Source organism: Haliotis cracherodii, unplaced genomic scaffold (assembly GCF_022045235.1).
Source record: "Haliotis cracherodii isolate W230 unplaced genomic scaffold, xgHalCrac1.p SCAF_1, whole genome shotgun sequence".
Taxonomy (NCBI): Eukaryota; Metazoa; Mollusca; class Gastropoda; order Lepetellida; family Haliotidae; genus Haliotis; species Haliotis cracherodii.
In genome coordinates this window covers 78,744,644-78,768,442 of record NW_027266264.1, presented here as the reverse complement: position 1 = coordinate 78,768,442, position 23,799 = coordinate 78,744,644, and the positions used below count along the sequence as shown (strand labels likewise).

Here is a 23,799-nt window from a genome sequence, read left to right as displayed (position 1 = left end):
TGTTTAACGCTGCACTCAGCAACAATCCAGCTATATGACAGCATGCTGTAAATAATCAAGTCTGGACCAGACAATCCAGTGACTGATATTGTAAGAAACGATCCACGCCATCAACCAAATCTCCGAGTCTGACCACCCAATCCATGTAGTCCCCTCTTACGACCAGCATATCCTGAGGGGGACAATCCTAACCCAGAATCACCATAGGGGAAAGCAGCATAACAGTGTGTGGACCACATCAGCACCACATTCTGTCTTGTGTCCTACTCCTACTCCTTACAGTCAGACAACATGCAACTGTCCAACTTCAATTCCACACAAGATTGCATACTTTTCAGCACAGATTTGTAAAATTGTAGAATTTGTGATGACAGTTTTGTTAAGTGGCCTTGAATCTAAACATCAGATCATCAAATCTCCAATATATTTACTTTTTGGGATATATACCATGTGTCATGTATGAATTCCTCATGACAATTCAATTACTCCATGAACCATCTTGCTAATCTTTCACTGAGAGAATGACTTTGCCATGACCTTGACCTTCAACATGTACAAAAAGTGACCACTTAACATAGCTATATATATCAAATAGAACATTGCCATACTCATTTTGTCTGAAACGTCTCATGGTAAGAATGTCTTTTGCAGTTAAATTTCCAGAAACAAACTTTGCAAGGTACCCTGTAATTAGAAGTTCAATACATTGTAAATCGTTTCTGCTTCGATCCAGACGTGAAATGAGGAGACAGGCACATCAAAGGATGAAGAGACGAAGCATGTTTGTTTAACACCTTCCATCGTGTTGAGGCAGGAGATAAGGAGTAATACCATTAACATCAATACCCATGCTCATTCCTAATATAACCAAACCAGGAAATCAGTGTGGAAGGAACTTGAAACATAACAGTAGAGAAGGAACTATGGACCACAGACCTCATTAGTACATAAGTGGATGTTACTCATGTGCAGGGCATGGGGCGACGAGGGGCAGCTATACAGGAGGAGAGTTGTCTCACCATATCACACACTCAAGGATTCACAACTGATGACTTTCTTGTGAACAATTATGCAATGGTTTCACAATGATGAGTGAGATTTAACTCTATTTTTAACAGCATTTCAGTTTTATGTCAATGTAATGTGGGAGGAAAGCCTAAAGTGATTCAGGTCATGGACATTCAGGTGAGCACAGTAATGGTGCTGTCAAACCAAGAATCACATTATGAGTCACCACTGGACCTAGCATCATCAGATCCAGGCACAATCAAGGGACGCAACCCTGCACGGTGAACGACGGCACCCTATACAAATGTGCCACCTCTGACAAGAACAGAGCCTGAACAGCCGTGGCCTTGAGTAAATATTACACTGATGTGAAATACCCTACCCTGTGAAATGAAGGGTCTGGGACACAAATCCCCCACCCACCAACCCTCGATATAGAGGAGAGCACTTGTTTTTTCAGGGGTCAATGAAAAGGACTCATGGCAATATGGAGCACTGGTTCCATTACCCTAAATACATCTCTGTTATTGGAATTTGATCCAATTCTATTCTATCTGTGCAGGTGAAGTTTGACTACCTTTCCCATCTCAATGTTTACAGTGTGAAAAAAGCAAATATTAACACAGGGGCAAAAATGTGGTTGTTTCAGCTGAAGCAGTTAAAATCTGTGACAAATTGTGAAAGCAGGCATTAACTGAAACACTAGTCAAAAAACACTTGTTTGCAATAAACAGTGTTTGCTTGAGATAGGCCATTGTAACATATATCTTAAGTAGGAGCCTGATGACCTTAGACTGGTGTGTTCATCATATAACAAAATGATAAACCATGTAACAGTATAACCTAAGCTAGTACAAACAAAACAGTGACATATTAACACAAGACATGGAAAAAGAAGAGATCCTTAAAACAAAAAGGGTGAAAACAAAATTAATCCAAAAAAATCAACAACAAAAAAAAAAATCGATGGTTTATGATTTACACACAATTATGCATAGAAAGATAATATGCTAAGTTAGTATCATGAATATTTTGACAACGTTGTTTTGTCGTGAAGGTTGAGTACACAATCTTATAAAAATATCACTGAAAATATTCATGATCCCTAACATTTTTTTGTTCAGGATACAAAGTCTCTGACAACAAGTCCCCAGTACACTTTTCAACTAATATGATACACGTCTTATCCTCAAACCCCCAATCAACGACCCCATGTTAGAAGGGAAGCAGGCAGTGTAAGCTATGTGAACAGAGTTCCCGTCCACAGTTTGATGATAGGAAAACAAATGAGAAGAACCACAGAAAGGAAATCCAAAACTGCATGCGGTAACAGGAGGATGGAGAGGAAACGAGGGAAATGGTTGCAGAATTCAGCTGCACAAAATCGTACCAAAGCCAAAGGATCGCTTTCCAAATCAAGCTGACCCTGAAGATGGCCATTAGACTCTGGGCTGGAATCAGATGTGCTTAATACCACCTCCTTCGGCACCTGAAACGCGGACACGGCACATGATATCAATCCATAATTGCACCTTCAGTGTTCTGAATTTACTGTTAGAAAGTTGGGCTTAAGGCCGATCTAAGCAATATTGCAGCCATATTACGACGAGCCACCCAAAATGGGCTTCTGTACCCATCTGTGGAATCAAACTGGGTGTTGTGCAAGATGAGCAAACACTGGAACCACTGGGCTAGCCTATATACTGATGTGAAGGTGCTCGAGAGAGAATAGGAACAGCAACAAAAGATGATGAAGGGGGAACTGAAATGTAAGTTGTATACAAAGTGTACATGTAACATATCTTAAAACTTGAAACGCTCCAATTTGGAAGAAAAATTAACATGCATCAATCTTAAAAAGCTGCAGATAAAAAAAAATATTGTTAGAGATACAATTCAGAGATTCATCTCACATGATGATTCTGATGGTGTTAGTAGGAATAGGAAGGACCTTGCAGCTTCATATTGCAAGCATTTGAAAAATGTTCCAAACAAAATAATTCTGATCATGTACCTGAACCAAAAAAGGTCTGTTTGAGATCAGTTATATCAAGAGATCACCTTACCGTCTGTCTGCTCACAATAATCTAACTAGGCATCATTAGTGAGAGTACCTGATGTTCGCTGTTGTGTTTCTTGGCTAGCAAAGCCTGGTTCACTTTGAGGACAATCCAGTCAAACAGAGATCCATATAAACACTTTGCCATGGCATCTCGCGTAGCAATGGCCTGAAAGTGGAGAGGAATGCATGTACAATCCAGTGGACCGTGAAATATAAGTACCTTGGACTGTAAGTGCAGCTTGGTGTTCTTCAATCAGAGGATGCTTACATATGTAGTGATGCTCTTTGGAGAACAAAACATTTATTTCTGTTTCAAATCAAAGCATAATCATTTTTAACCCACTTCATGCAAAACATTCGTAATTATTAGAACGGTCTACCAGTCCAGTCATAACTTACTGGACTCCTGGGATAGACACAGCCACTGCTCTGTCATCATTCCAGGGGCAAGAGAGTTAACTGACTTTAAAAGTCCAGTTGCCACCCTTGCCAACTAGGCTGGTATTATGGAGGTACATTTTGGCTGGACTAACGAGTCTATGCATAGTCCAATCAAAATTGCTCACCAAAATCGAAATCGGAATCGTAAACTGTCGTGCAGATTTCGAGCGATTGCAGGATTTGCAAAGCATGTGCACCACTAACTCGTCAGCAGATATTTTCCAAATCTTTTAATGTTTTTAATCATGGTGCTTGCGTATTTTGATGCATTTCGCAATGTAAGACCTGTTTCATCACAATATAGATCTTGATTATCAATCAGATCATCCTGACTGGGCGCCACCATTTTGTGTGAAGCAAACACAAGTGATACGAGAGGTGGAATCTGATTGGTCCATAGGAGAGGCTTAGAATGGTAATAACTGGTATAAAAAGCCAGTGGTGGCACTACAATCGAGCCCAGTAATTCACGCCTAGTTCGGCAAGGGTGGAAACTTAACTTTCAGTTAAGTCAGTTAACTCTCTTGCCTCGGGAAGATGCTGGTCTGTTAGTCCGTGACTAGTGAAAATCCTTGGGGACAAGTTGTTTTCTTACAAAATGTAGTTATATTGCATAAGCCACAAGACTGACATAAGCTGCAGACTAGTTGGAAATGAGGTGACAACTTCTGGACTCATGCATTGGAGTCCTGGTATCAAACTGGGAATGGCAGAAGTGAGAGTGATGGTCTGAACAGTGATCTTACATCCTCCATCTTGTAGTTGATGACGACCGTTTCATCCCCCGCCACGGTCTTCTTGGTGGTGAGAGCTTCCAGCACAGTCTTCTCCTTTACCTGGAATAAACAGGAGGGCACAAGTCAAGACACTGCAGTTTTCAACAGTCAAAATATTCACAAGGGGAGGCTACTCTGATGTTCAGCAAGTTCTCACAATTCACTGACAAAGCTCTTAAGATGAATAGCACTAATTTCTTGTTTTTATCCCCAATATCGACTGGGATCCCAGTCTAGTGTTTATGTTCATGCCACAATAAGTGGATGGAAAATAAAGACAATAAATTCTGTGCAATAAATGTAATCATATACTGCATGTACTACAAATCTTAAATAGGTTGACATCATAAAATGTGAGATAGCAGTAAAGTGGTGATTGAATGCCTTGAATCAAACTTGCTAGGATTAGCCAAATTAGTTAAAGTTAAGTCACTGTTAGAAATTCGTGAAATTGAGACAATGTTTCCTTGTAATAAATGTTATTGATTAAATGTCCATAGATCGATAGATCTAGATCACCAAGCAGTAGGCCTGCAAAGTGTTGTTTCAATGACCAGATTCAAGCGTCCTCAGCCTGCAAATGATCCATTGTTTTGTATTTGTTTCCTGTTTCTCTCTACCACATTATCTGTCTGTGCCAACAATCATTGAGAATGCTAGTCGGGATTCGTCTCTTGGCATTATTTCCAGTACATTTTGGTGCTAATTTCTGGACTAATTATCAGCTGTTATTTCCATGCCAAACAAATATATTCTGGTATCAGGCTTTATGCTAGTGAATAGTGTGTTAAACATATACACAGACTATTTGAAACACACACAGAAAGCCATACAGAGAGTACATACTTTGAGCAGGCTGCAGATGATCTGTACCGTGGCTTCATTCTTCACGGACACGGACTCGTCATGGTGCTGATCCCCTTTCTACAACACGAGTTCACATCAATAGGATACAACCATTAGGCCACAATAACCTCTCATCCTCATGTCCTTGGTCAAATCGAAAGCAAATGACAACAAACTTATTCTACTTTTCTTCAACATGACATGTCAATAAATGTTTCCTTAAAAAGTATTTCCTTTTTGTGAGACATAAAAGAACATCTACCATTTCTTTTGCCAGCCATTCTAAGCAAGGGAAGTAATTTAGTTGCTGGTCATATCAACCGACATCTGTGATATAAATCACTAACAAAAAATTATTCTTTCCCATTTTAAAAGGGTGTGTTTGGTTTACATATTCCAGGCAAAAACCACAGGAACACTAAGAACAGGCTTCTATAATGTACCTAGGGGATGGAACCTGAGACTTCAGCATAATGAGTAAATGCTTCAGCCGCAAGTCTACACCACCATCTCTCTAAAGAGATGTTTATTTTGGAGATAGGGTAATAAGTGTTCAAGCCTTATCCAATTCAGCTGAAAGACATGCATAAGATTATATACCATATTCGACATAATAAGCGCCCCGCTCTTATAAGCGCACACGGCGATATTTGCTAATATATTGACAAGTGAACAATCCCAATTAGCACCCCTTCCGATTGATCAACGTACACAAGACTTATTTATTCGCATATAATACGCACTCATGTGTTATATTCACCCTTAATAATGGACACTTAAATTCTGGAATAATATATCTGTCTTATATAAACATTTCAGGCTGTCAGCATGAACAACGAAATTTATCTTTCAACTCTGTATTTTTCACCCAAAAAATATTCTAACAAGAGCCCGTTTTTTCTAATTTTGAGAGTGCCCTGGGCGCTTATTACGTCGAATATGGTATTCATTGAAAGAAATCAAAATTTAATTATACAGGTTTCATGTCATGCTAACGTTCCATGTAAAAATAATATCATGTTTTTAGGGGCAAGGACAAGAAAATGCGAACTCAGTTTGATCTAAAATACTGCACACAGTTTTATTATCTAAATGAAGTCGAAGGGCCATGATTCAGAAAATACTGATATCATAAACTTTTATTTCCTTAGATATCACAAACATACATTCTAGATAATGGCATATATTCACAAAACAAATTCCATATATATAGTTGATTGGAAGTATGATTCAGGATCTGTCAATAGTATAAACACTTTCCTTGTTGAATTATCAGTGAATGCTGACAATAAATGCAGCTTCATGCAGGCTTTTCCTTATTGATACACTTGTATGTTGACAGCCACCTACATACCTTTCTAAACTCTATGTTGCCCAGGTGCAACACTGCTGACAGTACTGCAAATATCCTGTCAACAAACAAGGAATGAAATTGGAGGCAAACAAAGATATCCCACATGGACATGGCAACCTATGTACATAACATTACATTATTAGATCAATGTTTATGAACTTCCTTATGCTTATTTGTTTGTTGTTTAATGACGCACTCAGTACTTTACCAGCTACATGATGGCTGGTTGTAAATGTGGAGACTGGGCTCCACAAGCCAATGATTGATATGAGAAAACCCCATGCCGTCAAGGTACGATGACACAGTCAACCAAGTGACCCATCATAACCACCTGTTCCATAGAAGCCCCTTACAACAAGAGTTATCGGAAAATGACAAATCCCCCGGTCCCCATTATAGCACAAGACTTTACTTTAGCCCCTGGGTAACACATACACAAGTTTGAATGAAATATCTGTAATGGTTTCCAAGTATCTGGACAAAAAATACAAACAGGCAAACAGACGGACTGATGGACGGACAGCCAGACCAGATGATTACTATACCCCCCCCACGTTATATATGCCGGGGAACAACAAGTATAGCTTGGTGGGACCATATTACGCCAGGGGACCCATGGAGAATTGTCTCCCTTTGTACATCTCTGCAAGACAAGGATCAATGTGGGGCAGATGCTCCTACTTGTAGCATATTTCCTGTCTCTGTTAGCAATGCCATTGTATGTTTCTGTCACAGTCCTGAATCCAACATGTCAACAAACTGCTCTTCTTCCCTCTCAATAAACATACTGACACTTGTCAGATGGTAAAATACGAAAGAGGTAGATACCAGTTTCATTGAACTTTTCAATTTATTTTGTTCTTGTGTTTTCAAATCTTTCAGAAGCGGGAACAGCTGTGTCAGCAATTACAGGTCCAATAATTCTTTATCTTTGCACATTTGGTCTTCAAATTTAAGATAAACATAAGGGGTGCTTGCAATAAACTTAATGTAAAAATATACATTTCAATACTATATAACAATAAAACTTAAGTACTACATGGGACCCTTTTAGTTTCTAACACTGCATATTTATCAGTTTATTTGATTACCAAACCTTCTACCTTTCAATAACAGCAGGAACAAGACTGAGTCAGTACATTTTACTACTATACATAAATACACCTGTGCATATTCATATTTGTTATTCAGGGGAGATTTCCTCATGGTCATATCACCGACCTCTTCTGCGTCTCATGTGAGAAGCCGACCATCTCCATGGACTGTTTAAGTCTGGCAAATTCATCTTCTTCATCCACCCCTTCAACACTGTAGCAGTCACTCTGAAATCAAAATCATTTTTCTTAAATCTGCAAACACCTAAAAACACATAAAAATTCATACTGGAAAGCCCAAAGAGACCACATGGGTTAAATATTCAATATTTGAATTTCAATTTCCCCGGAGTGGCAGCTCTGGAACAGCAATGTCTCCCTGACATGGAGCTGCATCTAATGAGAAGCCTACCACACAGACTCTTGGCGACATGCACGGAGATTCGGACAGGATGGGGAGTACTGTAAGGTTTCACAGCACTGTCCACCAGAAGCAGAACATACCAACAGGCAAAATTAAGGAGCCTTCACAGCATATATTAGCAGCATAAAAACAAGTGTAAACATTGAAAGTCGAGACACACTCATGTGCAAAATCTGCTAATGAAAACATCTTCAGATATATATACACTGGTGGAAATATGGCATGCATATGGAGTAGTACTGTGTGCTGCTGCTGCCATGATTAGATGAATTATGATACACATCAGTATTAGCAAAGCATCGGTTGCCAAGGTTTCATATCCTCTAAGAGACACACTGTCCAATTCCTATAAAGTATTAAAAATAATCTAATCAGCAAAAAAGAAAATAAATGTATCACCAAATATTGAGCAATAAACCTCTGAAAGCTTTATAGAAAAGAACAACCAAAAAAAACCAATTCAATTTAGAGTAAACTTTCATCGTGGCCACCTGGTCCCCAATTCTGACCAATCTTTGTTGAGGATTCAATCTGCCAAGAAGCCCCTATAAGGGATATACAGAGTGACACATAGTTGAAGATCGTCTAAACTGTAATTAATACAGTGACCATCACACCCCCTGTCAAGACCCTCCACCAGCTCGTGCAGCATTTCCACCAAACACCAGGGCATCATGATTTAAAAACATGTGTAAATAGGATTTTGAGTTAAACATTCTTGGGAAATCGTACAAAATGCAAAGGAGGTATGCCAAAAATAATTAAGTTTAGTAAAGAATGTAATGAGCAGTGTGACTGGCTGGCATAGAAGCAGCAGCCAGAGCTGAGTGCAGCAGCTATGCAGTAACCAGAGCAGTGACTGTTCAGATGGGCCATGGTTGTCCCATGTCACATGCAAGCACTGTTCAGATGGGCCATGGTTGTCACATGATTTCACATGCAAGCACTGTTCAGATTGGCCATGGTTGTCACATAATTTCACATGCATGCACTGTTCAGATGGGCCATGGTTGTCACATGTCACATGCATGCACTGTTCAGATGGGCCATGGTTGTCACATGATTTCACATGCATGCACTGTTCAGATGGGCCATGGTTGTCACATAATTTCACATGCATGCACTGTTCAGATGGGCCATGGTTGTCACATGATTTCACATGCATGCACTGTTCAGATGGGCCATGGTTGTCACATGTCACATGCATGCACTGTTCAGATGGGCCATGGTTGTCACATGATTTCACAAGCATGTACTGTTCAGATGGGCCATGGTTGTCACATGATTTCACATGCATGCACTGTTCAGATGGGCCATGGTTGTCACATGATTTCACATGCATGCACTGTTCAGATGGACCATGGTTGTCACATGATTTCACAAGCATGTACTGTTCAGATGGGCCATGGTTGTCACATGTCACATGCATGCACTGTTCAGATGGGCCATGGTTGTCACATGTCACATGCATGCACTGTTCAGATGGACCATGGTTGTCACATGATTTCACAAGCATGTACTGTTCAGATGGGCCATGGTTGTCACATGTCACATGCATGCACTGTTCAGATGGGCCATGGTTGTCACATGATTTCACAAGCATGTACTGTTCAGATGGGCCATGGTTGTCACATGATTTCACATGCATGCACTGTTCAGATGGGCCATGGTTGTCACATGATTTCACATGCATGTACTGTTCAGATGGGCCATGGTTGTCACATGTCACATGCATGCACTGTTCGGATGGGCCATGGTTGTCACATGTCACATGCATGTACTGTTCAGATGGACCATGGTTGTCACATGATTTCACATGCATGTACTGTTCAGATGGGCCATGGTTGTCACATGTCACATGCATGCACTGTTCAGAGGGACCATGGTTGTCACATGTCACATGCATGTACTGTTCAGATGGGCCATGGTTGTCACATGATTTCACATGCATGCACTGTTCAGAGGGACCATGGTTGTCACATGTCACATGCATGCACTGTTCAGATGGGCCATGGTTGTCACATGTCACATGCATGTACTGTTCAGATGGACCATGGTTGTCACATGATTTCACATGCATGTACTGTTCAGATGGGCCATGGTTGTCACATGTCACATGCATGCACTGTTCAGATGGGCCATAGTTGTCACATGATTTCACATGCATGTACTGTTCAGATGGGCCATGGTTGTCACATGTCACATGCATGCACTGTTCAGATGGGCCATGGTTGTCACATGATTTCACATGCATGCACTGTTCAGAGGGACCATGGTTGTCATGGAATATGAAATGCATGCTCTGTTCAGATGGGCCATGGTTGTCATATGATTTTACATGCATGCACTGTTCAGATGGACCATGGTTGTCACATGTCACATGCATGCACTGTTCAGATGGACCATGGTTGTCACATGTCACATGCATGCCCTGTTCAGATGGACCATGGTTGTCACATGTCACATGCATGCCCTGTTCAGATGGACCATGGTTGTCAAGTAATATCAAATGCAAGATAAATGTTCAGATGGACCATGGTTGTCACATGTCACATGCATGCACTGTTCAAATGGACCATGGTTGTCACATGTCACATGCAAGCACTGTTCAGATGGATCATGGTTGTCACATGTCACATGCATGCACTGTTCAGATGGACCATGGTTGTCATGTAATATCAAATGCATGATAAATGTTCAGATGGACCATGGTTGTCACATGTCACATGCATGCACTGTTCAGATGGACCATGGTTGTCCCATGTCACATGCATGCCCTGTTCAGATGGACCATGGTTGTCACGTGTCACATGCATGCACTGTTCAGATGGACCATGGTTGTCACATGTCACATACATGCACTGTTCAGATAGACCATGGTTGTCACATGTCACATGCATGCACTGTTCAGATGGACCATGGTTGTCATGTAATATCAAATGCATGATAAATGTTCAGATGGACCATGGTTGTCACATGTCACATATAAACACTGTTCAGATGGACCATGGTTGTCACATGTCACATGCATGCACTGTTCAGATGGACCATGGTTGTCACGTGTCACATGCATGCACTGTTCAGATGGACCATGGTTGTCACATGTCACATGCAAGCACTTTCAGGCCAACTGTCTGACTTCTTGGTATATTAGAAGATGGCAACCAACCAATAATATGGATTTTGTAGCCAATAATAAAGCTATTTTATATGCTTATGACATCATTTTTGGTGTCATGATGATTGTATGATTTTAGAAACTAGGTATAGATAAACCTTTTTCATATTCCTAACATCAGAGGTAATCCACTGTGTCAAAGAAAAGCATACATTTATTAACTGACACTTGTATTCCTGGCATAGGGAAACCTTGATACCCATTATCAATGAAAACTAACAACCTCAAACTATAAAGGCTGATCATTCTAATGATGGTATATTACAGGGTCAAATTTCAGTCTGTTTTAACACCTACACCAAGTGCAACCTTGTGAATCAATCAGGTTGCACACCAAAATATTGACTGCACCATTTTATCATAAATTGAAACTTAACTTATTTGCTTATTAACTTATTTGGAATATTAAATAAATTCAAAGAGAAAATAAACTTGAGAATGTGCTCCGGTATTTTATTTTGAGAAAATCTATATTAGGCTTTTCACATCTTGATATCCAGTAAACAACCTTAAACAGAAGTTTCAAAGTGTCTGTTTGTTGTGATTGTAACCTCACGAGTGACTGTTCTGCAAGTTCACTCAATTCCAACCGGCATATTTCACTATTTTCTTGAACCCTTTTTTTCCCTGGATTCTAAAAGATTCGCAGCCATTTATAATAGAATTAACTTTCTCGCTTTTAACCAAAAAAACTGCTGCCGTGCGATTGAATTGAAATGTTACCTGCACTTGGTGCACCCTGGCAATAAAAGTTACCTGTTTTACCTGCACTGGTGCAGCTTGGATATAGCGAAATCAAACCCTGTATTAGCTGTATCCTCTTAAAACATAGTTCACTATTTGTCATTATCACTGTATGAATCTCAAACTTCAATTATTTGGATCTGACCAAAATGATGTTCACAAGCACCATTAGCCAATAGCCATCATCAGCAGCCTCAACAACCTCCATCATCGATGAGTGTACCACCAGCAGCCTCCATTAGTGGCCATAACAGCTGTGCAGCTACCCCTGCAATAATCTTCCCGAGATCCCTGAGTAGTCTGGTGTGACCCACTGCCCAGCACTGCCCTGAAACAGTCTCCCTCCCACATCAGTGGAGATGAGGTGGACCCACTTGATAACACAAGCAGTTGCCGATTAAACATCACTGATTCAAACTGGACATAAATCATTACTGCCAGTAGCTGGGCCCTGGCACAGGGAAAACAGGAATGACAGCAGGTGTCCGCCTACCCCTCACGACTATTGAACATATTAGTCTCTTCCACATTCTATGTCATTATTCATATGAAACATCATCACAATACTTGTCCTACAAAAACAGCCCTACACAGAGGAGTCCGTTAGTGACAGATTAGTGAAAATATAGCTTAGGGGCTAGCTCTTTTCCCCAAAAAATATGGTTTCACAAAAACAACTAATTCGAAAAGAGCAGTAGACAAAGTCGATATGACCCATGGTGTATACCCCCGCTAAAAAGTAACATGCAATAAATATTTGTTAGTTCAAAGTACTAGGGAACATTAAAATTGTTATTAGTTTCAATTCAAACAATCGAAGTGCCCATATAAGATCATGGTGCTGATAAGGATTATGCTGGGACTATAACATTACATCATCTTACATTGATATAATAAAGTCTGAATTACTGCTTCACTGTATCAGGAATGAAAGTCCATGGTACCCTGTCATAAACCCAGCGCTAAAGTTCAAGATTTAGGACCTTGATTAAAATGACAGCACAGAAAACGCCAAGGACCCCCGCAACAACTTAACTTCAAACAATGTATTATTCTTTCATTAATTCCAAATAATTCCTGTCCAATGACTTCAAAACTTTTGGAAGCAGATCAAAGATTCTAAAAAGTACTGGGTAGATGGAAACTGGTGGACACAACAGCATAAATATCAAACTATCATGTGATTTATTCATTACTGTAATCACTGAATCACTTATTATAAAATCAGCATGTGTCACATTTTTAGCCACATGCCACATGCATCACACAGCCTTTGAAGCCACATGCATCACACAGCCTTTGAAGCCACATGCATCACACAGCCTTTGAAGCTGTCTCGAAGTCCCTGAACCACATCGTCTTTCCTTCCTCCCATCCCTTACTGTAATGCAACAGCCCTCAGAAGCAAGTCTAGACTTTCCAAAGATTCAGGGTTCAGAATCCCCCATCACACTTGGGCTCCTTTTCAATTTAAGTTGCTTGTCTTATCAAATCATGTGTTCAGAGGCAAACGTTTGTCTACTGAAACAACTGCATACAAAATAACCCTCTGTGTTACCACCCTTACCACCAAATCCCACCTTCACGAAACTAAGCTGTTACTATAAGATCATTCAAATTGTTTTAACCTGTTACAGGAAAACGAACTGAGACTCCAGTGTTGACAAGGACACACATGCTATATGTACTGCCTCATTATAGGTGGGTGTGGTTGCTACATTGTATCAAGGGTTACAGCTTAGTTGCTCATTATTGCATAACTTGTATTGTTCATTACTCCTACCTCCAACACAAAACGGTGTAGATAAATACACACTACTAATCGGACTTCAGGACAATCAGCCAGTAAGTCCCAAATATTAACTTGATTACATAAACATATATAGTCATGACTGTGCATGACCAAACTAACTCAAGCTCTGAGGCTGATATTAGATCTACAGCAAATTTCGGAAGTTACAAGCAAACATTTCCCAATTCAAGCTATTACAAAACTGATGCACCTGTGAAATACTATCTATCACCAATAAATTCCACAATTAGACAGAATGTATGATTTAATCCCTAGGTTTCTTTAGATTCATTAAACATGCCACATCATTGTAGATTTCAATCACATTGTTCCTAACTTTCAGCTAAATTCACATTTGTTCCATATCCAACTTGAGAAAACAAAAACAAGCAAAATAAACAAAACACAAATTTAAAAAAACATTAAATTATGAAGTCAAATTCCAGTCAAAATGATCCTTGGTGATATCATTTTCCTACACATAAGGACAGTCACACTTTTTGACAAATACATATAAAATAGGAAGGACATCGTCATTCAGTTGCCTGGCAACACATTAATGTTCAGCTATGAGGTCCGAGGATAAGGCCATCTGACAAATGACATGTCAGAAATCCTTGGTATATGTGCTACTGATGTCACTGTTAGCTGATATACACCTGTTTGATATTATACCAGCTATAACAGTACCGCCAGACTCACATTTCCCTAAATCACCAAAGCAAATTACCGTTTTTAACAGTGGGAAGAATGAAAGTATGTGTTGTTTTTACATTAATATCTCCATAAACCCTTAAAAAAATACTGAAGTCAATTCTTAATTAACTTCAACATTTGACATCAAAAATTGATTTTGCATAAAAAGAAGATCCTCATTTCCTCAGTGATATTAAAATTTTATCACATTCAAGATATGTTACTTTATCAAGGATATAGTGCCTCACAAACAAAGTATTGCAATACAATATCTAATCCGGCTCCCAGACCCAAGAGAATAAACTAAAACAAGAGTCCAACTCAGGTCTAGAATGATTTGGCAAGTCTAAATTTCCTCAGCTCCTGAAATTAAGGAATGTTCCATTTGGATATTCTTATTCTATTTTGTAGATATATATTTTAAATAAGATAACATATTTCTGAAGACTAAATGTCAGTCTATACAATATCATGACTTCAATGTTCCATTTCAGCTGATGACTTTATTCCTGCTGGAGGGGCTTACAGCACAATCAAATCATAACATGTCCAATCCCCTATTTCCAAGTGCACAACAGTGATTACTACTTCGGGGTTATTTGTGAGTTTATTCTGTAAGTTATGTAGCCTCTCACTACAGTACAGCATCCGGGGTGGAGATCCTGGAGAGGTGTGGACAAAGGGCCACACTGATACTGATAACAGTGATGCATGTCCTTTTGGAACCACACTGGCACAGCTATGTAGACTCCTCTCTCACGAAACAAAGGAATGTCATGATAAGCTGCTTGATCTTGTCCCCTGATCATACAACATACCATGGATCTCGTTGATAAAGGTACCAAAGTTCCTCAAATACATACCTAGGTATCTATGTCAGTGTTTGAAATGATGCATGAAAGTCAATTTGAGGGCCTTGTCATACCCCTAATGTTGAATGTTGAAATTGAGGGGGTCTGTAGACTCAGGTACTACAGTAGTAAACCTCAAGGTGGCAAGGACCCCCTTATTTCAAACACTGTACCTTATCTGCACCTATTCCGAAACAAGGTGAAGTTTTCAGGGATTTTGAGTTGTGGTTAAATCTTGTCACAAACTAGCAGTAATAGAAGTTAACATGAAGACACTTCAATGAAATGCTGTCCAATACAATAAGATGAAGCTCTAAGTTTGAATTGATAATGACAAAAATAAATAATCAGACATATCCTATTTACCATAATGCATATGTTCTTCAAAAAAAATAATTACATTAGAAAATTTTATTATTTACATAATGACTTTTTATGCCATCAAATTCCCAAATGTAGCCTGGTAGTTTCTGGAAGAAAAGCATATTTTAAGAAATGCAATTTATTTTTGTTCCCTAGTAATTTATGAAGTAAAGATTAATAGCAACTACATATGCACGTGCTCACATCATCTTTCTAAAGATATTTTCAGGCCTCTTAATAAATTAACCCCAACGGTTAGAAACATTCAAAAGCCAACAGCCTCAAGATCAATAAACAGCAAATGCAGGGATAGTGATCAACATTCCAATTTTCACCGAGACCTTTTAACCAGTATATCATTATTCATCTACTCAAAGCTGTTTCCTCATCAAGAGATATATATCACATGCCTAGGTAATACCATCCATATTGATCAAGTGTCAATCATGCCATATTCATTATCGATTGGTCAGTCTTTGCTCCACCTTTGACCCTGTGTTAATGTCAAAGTTTGCCTCAGGGTAGTTAGACTTGAGACCAAATAACACCAGTCCTCTGGGATCCTGGTGTGGTCAGATATGTAAATACAGATTACAGCTTGCGACCGGTGTGGTCACTGCTGACAACTTGGAAGCCCTCTGTCCAGGAGGTTACATTAACATCCCTGCTTCAGTATCATCATAGGGTCGTAATTAATCAACACAATGATGATACTGATGATGTATGTATGTTATATTTGAATTATTCAACATTTACACTAATAGATCCCAAAGCGTCTGTGTGTTGTAAAGGTACTGTCATTAGTATCTGTGTTGTTTTGACAAGCCTGGTAACAGCCGTATAGACATTAATATATCAGCTCCAAACAGTACGGTAACAGCACAGAGACACTGAGTATTGTCATAAGTGAGACAATGAGTATTCTAGTAACAGTATTCTAGTAACAGTATTCTAGTAACATCATAGCAGGTCTGCCTAAGTGGGAGAAAAGAGCAAAGTGACGCAGGTCTTAGATGTTACCACTTTGGTGAAACCCATGAGCATCTACGATGGGATACGATGACATGCATTAACCAAGTCAGCGAGCCTGACCACCCGATCCTGTTAGTCGCCTCTTACAACAAGCATAGTTACCTTTTACAGTAAGAGCTGAAGTGAAGACCTATTCTAACCCAGATCTTTACGGGTGGCCCCAGATAAAAAAAGTAATAAAGAAGACAATTTTGATGATTCTAGCAATACACAGGACCCAGCACATAATTTGAAAATAGGGCTTGTGTTAAAATGCTGCAAATATTTCAAGTGAAACACAAATTCAATTTACAGACGGGTGATCTGGAAAGATGCTTGCAGTTATTTTGGCTGCTGTAAGCTGTAAACCTACTGCTGTCCAGCTGGCTAATTATCACACCTTCATTACAAGAGTCTCAATAGGCATCTAGAAGATGGATATACGAGGAATATTATGGATGCGGATCAGCTTCAATCATCGAATGAAGGGCAAGAAGTAGCCCTGGATCACTGTGCTGATACAATAAAGAAATTATTCCTTGTTATACTTTCATCATACAAATCAAGACAGACATTTTCCAGTCCGGTTTAATAACATCCAAAATGCCAGCGAAAATCTGAAAGTTCTCAAAAGTTAGTGTAGTCAATTAACGCAGTAATGCACAGAGAGCTGGAGCGGTGACAGGAGCCAAGGTAACAACTGTGTAGCAGGTATCAGCTACAAACAATATGGTAATAACACTGAACAGAACCACTGGTGATAACGTCATTACTGGCAGCCTCTACCCCCCCATCTCCCTCCCCCCTACACCCCAGCAAGTGGCTCCGATTCCCCATCTACAGGTGGCTGGGAAGCCTGCTTTGGATCAAGGCAATATCACAGTACCCAGATTATAGGGCCTTCCTAGATCTATCTTTCTGGTTTGTTTTGGATAGCTAATAGTCTTTGATCCATTCATGTCATGGGGAGCTCTTGGTGTTATAAAGGAGAGCTATGTCAACATTTCATTACACCAGCATGAGTAAGAGTGTTTACTAATCTCAGAATATTTCAAATATTGTATTTTCAAATACAGCAGAAATCAATTAGTACAAATCTTGAATAATTAAGCTTATACTCCTTACTTAACATCCATTAATGCATTTCTACAAAATAATTTAACCACTCCGATGGACAGGATACTATTTCAAAACTTGACCCTTTGTGGTGAGAACACACATTAGATGTCTGTTGAATATTTCCATAAATCAACCAAGTATTTCCTGTCTTTGAAAGGCAGTTAGACACACACACACACACGAGGAAGAGAATTTATGGATGTCAACTTTTTTATTATGAGGAACACAATGTTTGGAGTATATGCTTACTCCTTCATCATGTGCTTACTCCTTCATCATGTGCTTACTCCTTCATCATGTGCTTACTTCTTTATCACATGATGATGAAGGAGTAAGCATATACTCCAAACATTGTGTTCCTCATAATAAAAAAGTTGACATCCATAAATTCTCTTCCTCAAGTATTTTCTTCTGTCATTTGCATCCAGGAACTAATCCTTGACTCATGACAAGACTAATGCCATGAACAAAGATTTCAACATAAAAGTGTCACTTAACTAATCTTTTAAATAAAACTAGAAATATAGAAATAATATTCCGCTCTTCGACCAAACTCATGCCAAATCTGTGGGTGGGAAGGTCTGTCACATACAAGGCAATTACATAATCCCATGTTTACAGTATGCAGACTTTAATACCCCATGTCTATCTAGTCAGCTGTGTCAATAGAATTAATTACATTGACCACTGATGTAATAACAGTGTAGATTACATCAACACTCAGTCATCAATCAACAGAATGACAGACAATTATGCCACAGATTGCCCTGGACGAGTATCAAGACATCATAAAATAATCAGTTTTATCACTCTCTGAAAGGTTCTGCCAATATAATATGAGCATATACCAAGGGATTTACCTAGGATTCCAAGCTAAGCACCTTTGGCTGGTTAATTGGGCAAAATTCGCTATTTTGTTGTAAAATGGGATTTTTTAAAGTTCTTATGTTCCTAAATTCAGAGGTATTCTGATACTTTATTTTAACATAGCATTCAAACCAATAACCCTTGCTCAACAATGCATTAACATGATATAAAATTGATTAAAATGTCAATCATAATGCCATGAACATGTTTCAAATACATATCACACTCAAGTGTTGTTATAGTATGTATGTCTAGTGCTAATGTAAGTTCAGAGATGATTTAACTGTGTCCCACGGGCCCGTGGCCAGTCAAAATTACAAAAGGCTTGTTGAAATTTCACCCCTTCTCTGTGTATGTTTAATCTTTGCAATTTGACACTGCTCGTGAATTATGTAATTTTGATGAGAAAATATTTAGGGGGAATGAGGTCGTGTGAATGGTTAACTCAAAGAAAGATATATCCCGATCATCTAGGTAGAATGACACAAATGGCAGCCATTCTGTAATGTTGTGTACAACAACATCCATATTTGCTCCTAAATCACCACAAAATGAGGTAAATGGAAGCCAAGATTTAATCTCAGAGGTGTTCCAAAATCTTCAGGGTCCTCCTATGTAGCACAGTCGCTGTGTTTAGTTGTAGGCCAGTTAGTTTGGAGAAGGGCCAGGAACTTTTGAAAGCAGCAAGCCTGCTGCCTATATACAAATTTGTTGTTAAACCTACACCTGACGTTGTCTTTACAACTGAGTAAATCACTCACCTGAGAAAGATAGTAATACTCTTCTGGTTCAGACAAGTACAGTGACTCCCTCTCATTCTTGTCTGCCCCCGCAAGCAAATAGTAAAACACGTGGTAGTTTCTGTAATAAACAAAACATGGATGAAACATTGTCAGTGTCCAAACTCGTGACCAATTCACACAAAAGAATAGAAATGATACATACAAATGTCCGATTAGGAATAGTTTGACCATAGCCCTGGCAAAATGTCTTTAGATACTCGTATAAAACGATTTGGTCATGCTTAGACTGAAGTTGACTGAAGTTTTATCTCTATTCAAATTTATAAAGTCAGAGAGAAATGCGAACATTTTTTGTCATTAAACAATATATCGTGTGACTAACCACGGGTCTGGGTAGTCCTGTCGATATCTGGGTCCTACTTGGGAACCACCCAACCCGAGTACCCGAGATACCCGTCCAAACCCTAACACACAGCTTTTATTTGCATGCTTACTTGAAATCATGGCTCAGCTCAACCATTGTCACTATCGTTTTGAAATGTCCAACCGTTTTAAAAACATAAACATCGCACAGGCTTACGTTCTTGATAGTTTACCAGCTCAAATTCAAATGATGAAAACCACTATGGACAGGGTAAAATGACTGAGTGAATATTGTTTTATGTTGCAGTCAAGCAGTATCACATTACCTGCAAATAACTAATATTGTGAACTGGTTGACGGCTTGAACAATTGCACCATTACCAAAAGATAATGTAAAACACAATTATTCTTTTTATTGGCCCTCCCCGTGAAGATCCAGGTTAGAATAGGTCTTTAACAACTCATGCCAGCAGTAAGAGGCGAGCAACTATGCTTGTCGTAAGAGGCGACTAAACGGATAGGGTGGTCAGGCTTGCTGACTTGGTTGATGCATGTCATCATATCCAAATTATGTGGATCGATGCTCATGATATCGATCACTGGATTGTCTGGTCCAGACTCGATTATTTACAGACCGCTGTCATATAGCTGAAATATTGCTGAGAGCCGCGTTAAACAACAAACAAATATTATTGGCCCATGTTATTAAAATTGGAGTGAGTGGTTAGAAAAGGTATTTATTTTCACTACAACTGGGAAGTTCTGCATTTGACACACAGTTATGGCTGCACTACTGTCCTGAATTCCTGATCAGTGTTGCAGTGATTGACTGAAATCTGAAATCACTTCTCTACAACTGGCAGTGTCTGACACAAGCAAAATATATGGATCAAGGAGTAAAATGTTCACTTATTTCTCTGCATGATTCATCTGAATCTCTTCCCATAGATTCCCTGTCCCAATTTCAATGGAATGTTGAAGCAAGACATAATCAATATCATATGACTGGCCAACACAGACAATCAATATTCAAACTTAAAGCAAAGAATTTATTCCACATGTTCTATTGACTCTTTTCACTCTGAGAAAATTCTCAACACTTCTATTCAAAAGAAAAACCTAGCACCAGTATTGTGCTGGTCAATAACTTAGTAAGAGCATGATCCAAGCAAATCCAATTCTAAAATCTGTCCCGAAACAGCTTGCTGGCAAATAACACACAACATGCTGCACTAGGCTACCCGTGTATGGCGTAGTGTCTCAACCAACATTAGCTACAGTAGCCTTGCTCCAAGGCTGTACTGAAAGACAAGTCCATGGATGTGTAGTAATTCCATTCTCCTAATAGGCAAGTCTAGATATGTGGACTCCAGTCTCTTATAGGGACAACTTGTTCTTATTATTTACATAATCTAGAAATTATGATTTAAACTAACATTATTGCATTAGAGACTTGTGCAAGTCTACATCAGCTGGGGTAGTACTGAAACCACATACTCGCAATCTCGGCCTATCTCAGTCTAGGGCAGCTATTTCCTCGTCATCATAATCAGGTTGGAAAAGCAAGTTGTGTATGAAGGGCTACTGTTAGCCTTGCTCCAAGGCTGTACTGAATGATAAGTCCATGGGGTGTATAATGATTCTATCATTATCATAGGCAAGTCTAAGACAGTCTAAGAATGCCAGTCTTTTATATGGACTTGTTCTTATTATTTTTAAAATCTTGAAATTATGATTTAAACTATTATACATTGTTTTAGAGACTTGTGCAAGTCTATGCCCCTGTCAAAAGTGTACTACTCTTCGCAGGGTCTACATACTGACTACAGATTCTGCGCCCGGACTTCCCAGTGTGGAGTTGTTCAGAAGTACAAGTCCATGTCATGAGATCCAAGGGTGGAGTTTCCTTTTTCTTTGTAAAATGAAGAAAAACTTCTAAAACTCCACCAGTGTTTCTTGTACCAGGCTGTACCAAGGCTGTAGAGTGTCTTCTACATGTTGCATTATGTTCCAAACACATTTACTGGGAATCAGATTGGCTTCAACAACTGTTGACCGTGTACATGGGTATACGTTACAAGTATTGTCAGGGATACCTTGTCAGGCCATACACTTACAACATGCATTGATTTTATTTCCCAACTAATCTCTTCATATAGTTGTGAACAGCCTGGCATAAATTAAAGACATGCTGGATAATGAGGGAGGTCGTCAAACTAACACAAAGGCTGAAGAAAGATACAGTAAAACATTGCATCTCTAGTCAGGTTGAGGATAAGGACCATTTCCTCCTACACTGTCACTTAGAAAGAAAGACAAATTATTTTCCCCTTTATCAATGGCCATAAAAATTACATACAAAATCTGAAGATCCTAATAAACCCTCGTGCAAGCTCGTCATATGTAATTTCCAAAACTGTATGTCAAATGTTTCTAAAGACATGCCTCTCCTCTCTGTTAAATTCATAACAATATTTTGCATACTACATGTTGCTCTGTTAAAATATTTCTGTGTCATACGCTATTGCTTGTGATAGCAGTTCGTAGACATTTTGAGGTTATTTGTGCATAAAAATTATCTATCAACCAATGACTATAACATGATCATCTGAGATGCTGTCAGTTTTAATACATACTAATGTTTCTGAATGTGCAAATGTCAATGAGCAGTAAGAAAAATAGATTTTATTATTATTATTATTTATTTCAATTAAAACTCATTTTCTTCAAACCACAGATGAACAATTTACAAATTCAAAACATTCTGAAACCATATTAATTTCAAATATTTGCTAACTACAAATTCTTCCGTCAAGTTCAAATCTCAGCAGCACACAAGTGAACTGTGGCGTGTAAAGGGCAGGAAAAAATCTCCTCCTGATGCATAAACAAACTTTTGGTGTTTTCATAACATAACTTCCTCCCCAGCTAAACTGAAGGAGGTGGCCATTGTTTACATGTCTGATCTGATGAACCCTCATAAGGGTTTCTTTGTGCTGCCTGTTCTCACAAGACCTATATGTGAGGTGGGTGAACTATCCACAATGTCCTGTACACTGCTGGAGTGTAGGATGGATGTGTGGGAGACTCCAATATGACCCATTGAAGCCTTGGGCGTAGAGTAGGACAACACTGGTATCTGGCTAAACACACAATTTGAGTGAGTGAGTTGGTGCTTTCAACAGTATATTGAGAAGTGTTTCAGTCATATTCTTTGTTGTTTACGGCTGTACTCAGCAATATTCAGCTGCATGATAGCGGCCTGTAAATAATCAAGTCTGGGCCCTACATGCCATGCAGGGACTGCTATGAGCACCAGCCACGCTGTTGAGTTAGTCACCAAGTCACCAAGCCACATCCATTAAGTCACCTCTCATGACCAAACAAGGTTGCTGGGGATCATTCTAAGTTGGAATCCCGACTGGGCATCTCAGTTTGAAATAACAGATTTTTTATTTTAGGCAATGACCATCAAATCTTAACATGGCAAAGAGACAGAGCTGTTTCAGGGATTTTTCTAGACCTACTCAGAGACTGATATTTTTCGGCCTCAAGTCTGCAGCAAATGATAGTAAAAAATGTCCCAATATCTCAGAATTTACGAAAATAAGAACAGAAAAAAAGTTCCCAGATAAATCCCTGTGTTTACAACAATACATTTGTAGCTATGTACATCAATATTTCAGAAATGGACAAACTCTTCAACTACTGGTAATGGCCAATAAGACGAGAAACATACCACCATTTGTTTTCAAATAAAATACAGGTCAGTATCATGCATGTATATGCGGATCATATTGTGGACATACAATTGGTGAAATGTATGTGTAAGAGTTACTATTTAAGGTTAGAATAATGAGCAGTATCTAGACCTGCTTGAAATGTTTCCAAACCTCACATCAATAAAGCAAAGACAAGCTAAGAGGTGCCCAATCCAAAACAGCATCTTCTCCCCGACCTAGAAACATTCCCATCAACACATTACCAGGTCAAATTGTAACCCACTTAACACCATGGACATACACTTATTGTTGTTTCCAACACAACATAAACAAACTGAATTCTTT

General features: G+C 39.0%; 1 protein-coding gene across 15 annotated transcripts in view; it reads right to left on the bottom strand.

Moving 5' to 3' along the window:
- Positions 1–23,799, bottom strand: part of LOC139479663 (unconventional myosin-IXb-like) — a 115,142-nt gene that overhangs the window by 52,768 nt on the left and 38,575 nt on the right. For 14 of the 15 annotated variants that reach the window (XM_071263230.1, XM_071262538.1, XM_071262613.1 and 11 more), the window contains exons 5-11: positions 19,388–19,487; positions 7,709–7,809; positions 6,488–6,542; positions 5,134–5,211; positions 4,258–4,347; positions 3,123–3,236; positions 2,399–2,497 (exon numbers count right to left, since the gene is read on the bottom strand). In XM_071263230.1, coding sequence (XP_071119331.1) covers positions 2,399–2,497; positions 3,123–3,236; positions 4,258–4,347; positions 5,134–5,211; positions 6,488–6,542; positions 7,709–7,809; positions 19,388–19,487 — 637 coding nt within the window. The remainder of the gene's footprint in view (positions 1–2,398; positions 2,498–3,122; positions 3,237–4,257; positions 4,348–5,133; positions 5,212–6,487; positions 6,543–7,708; positions 7,810–19,387; positions 19,488–23,799) is intronic. The other variant, XM_071263085.1, reaches the window with a different exon arrangement.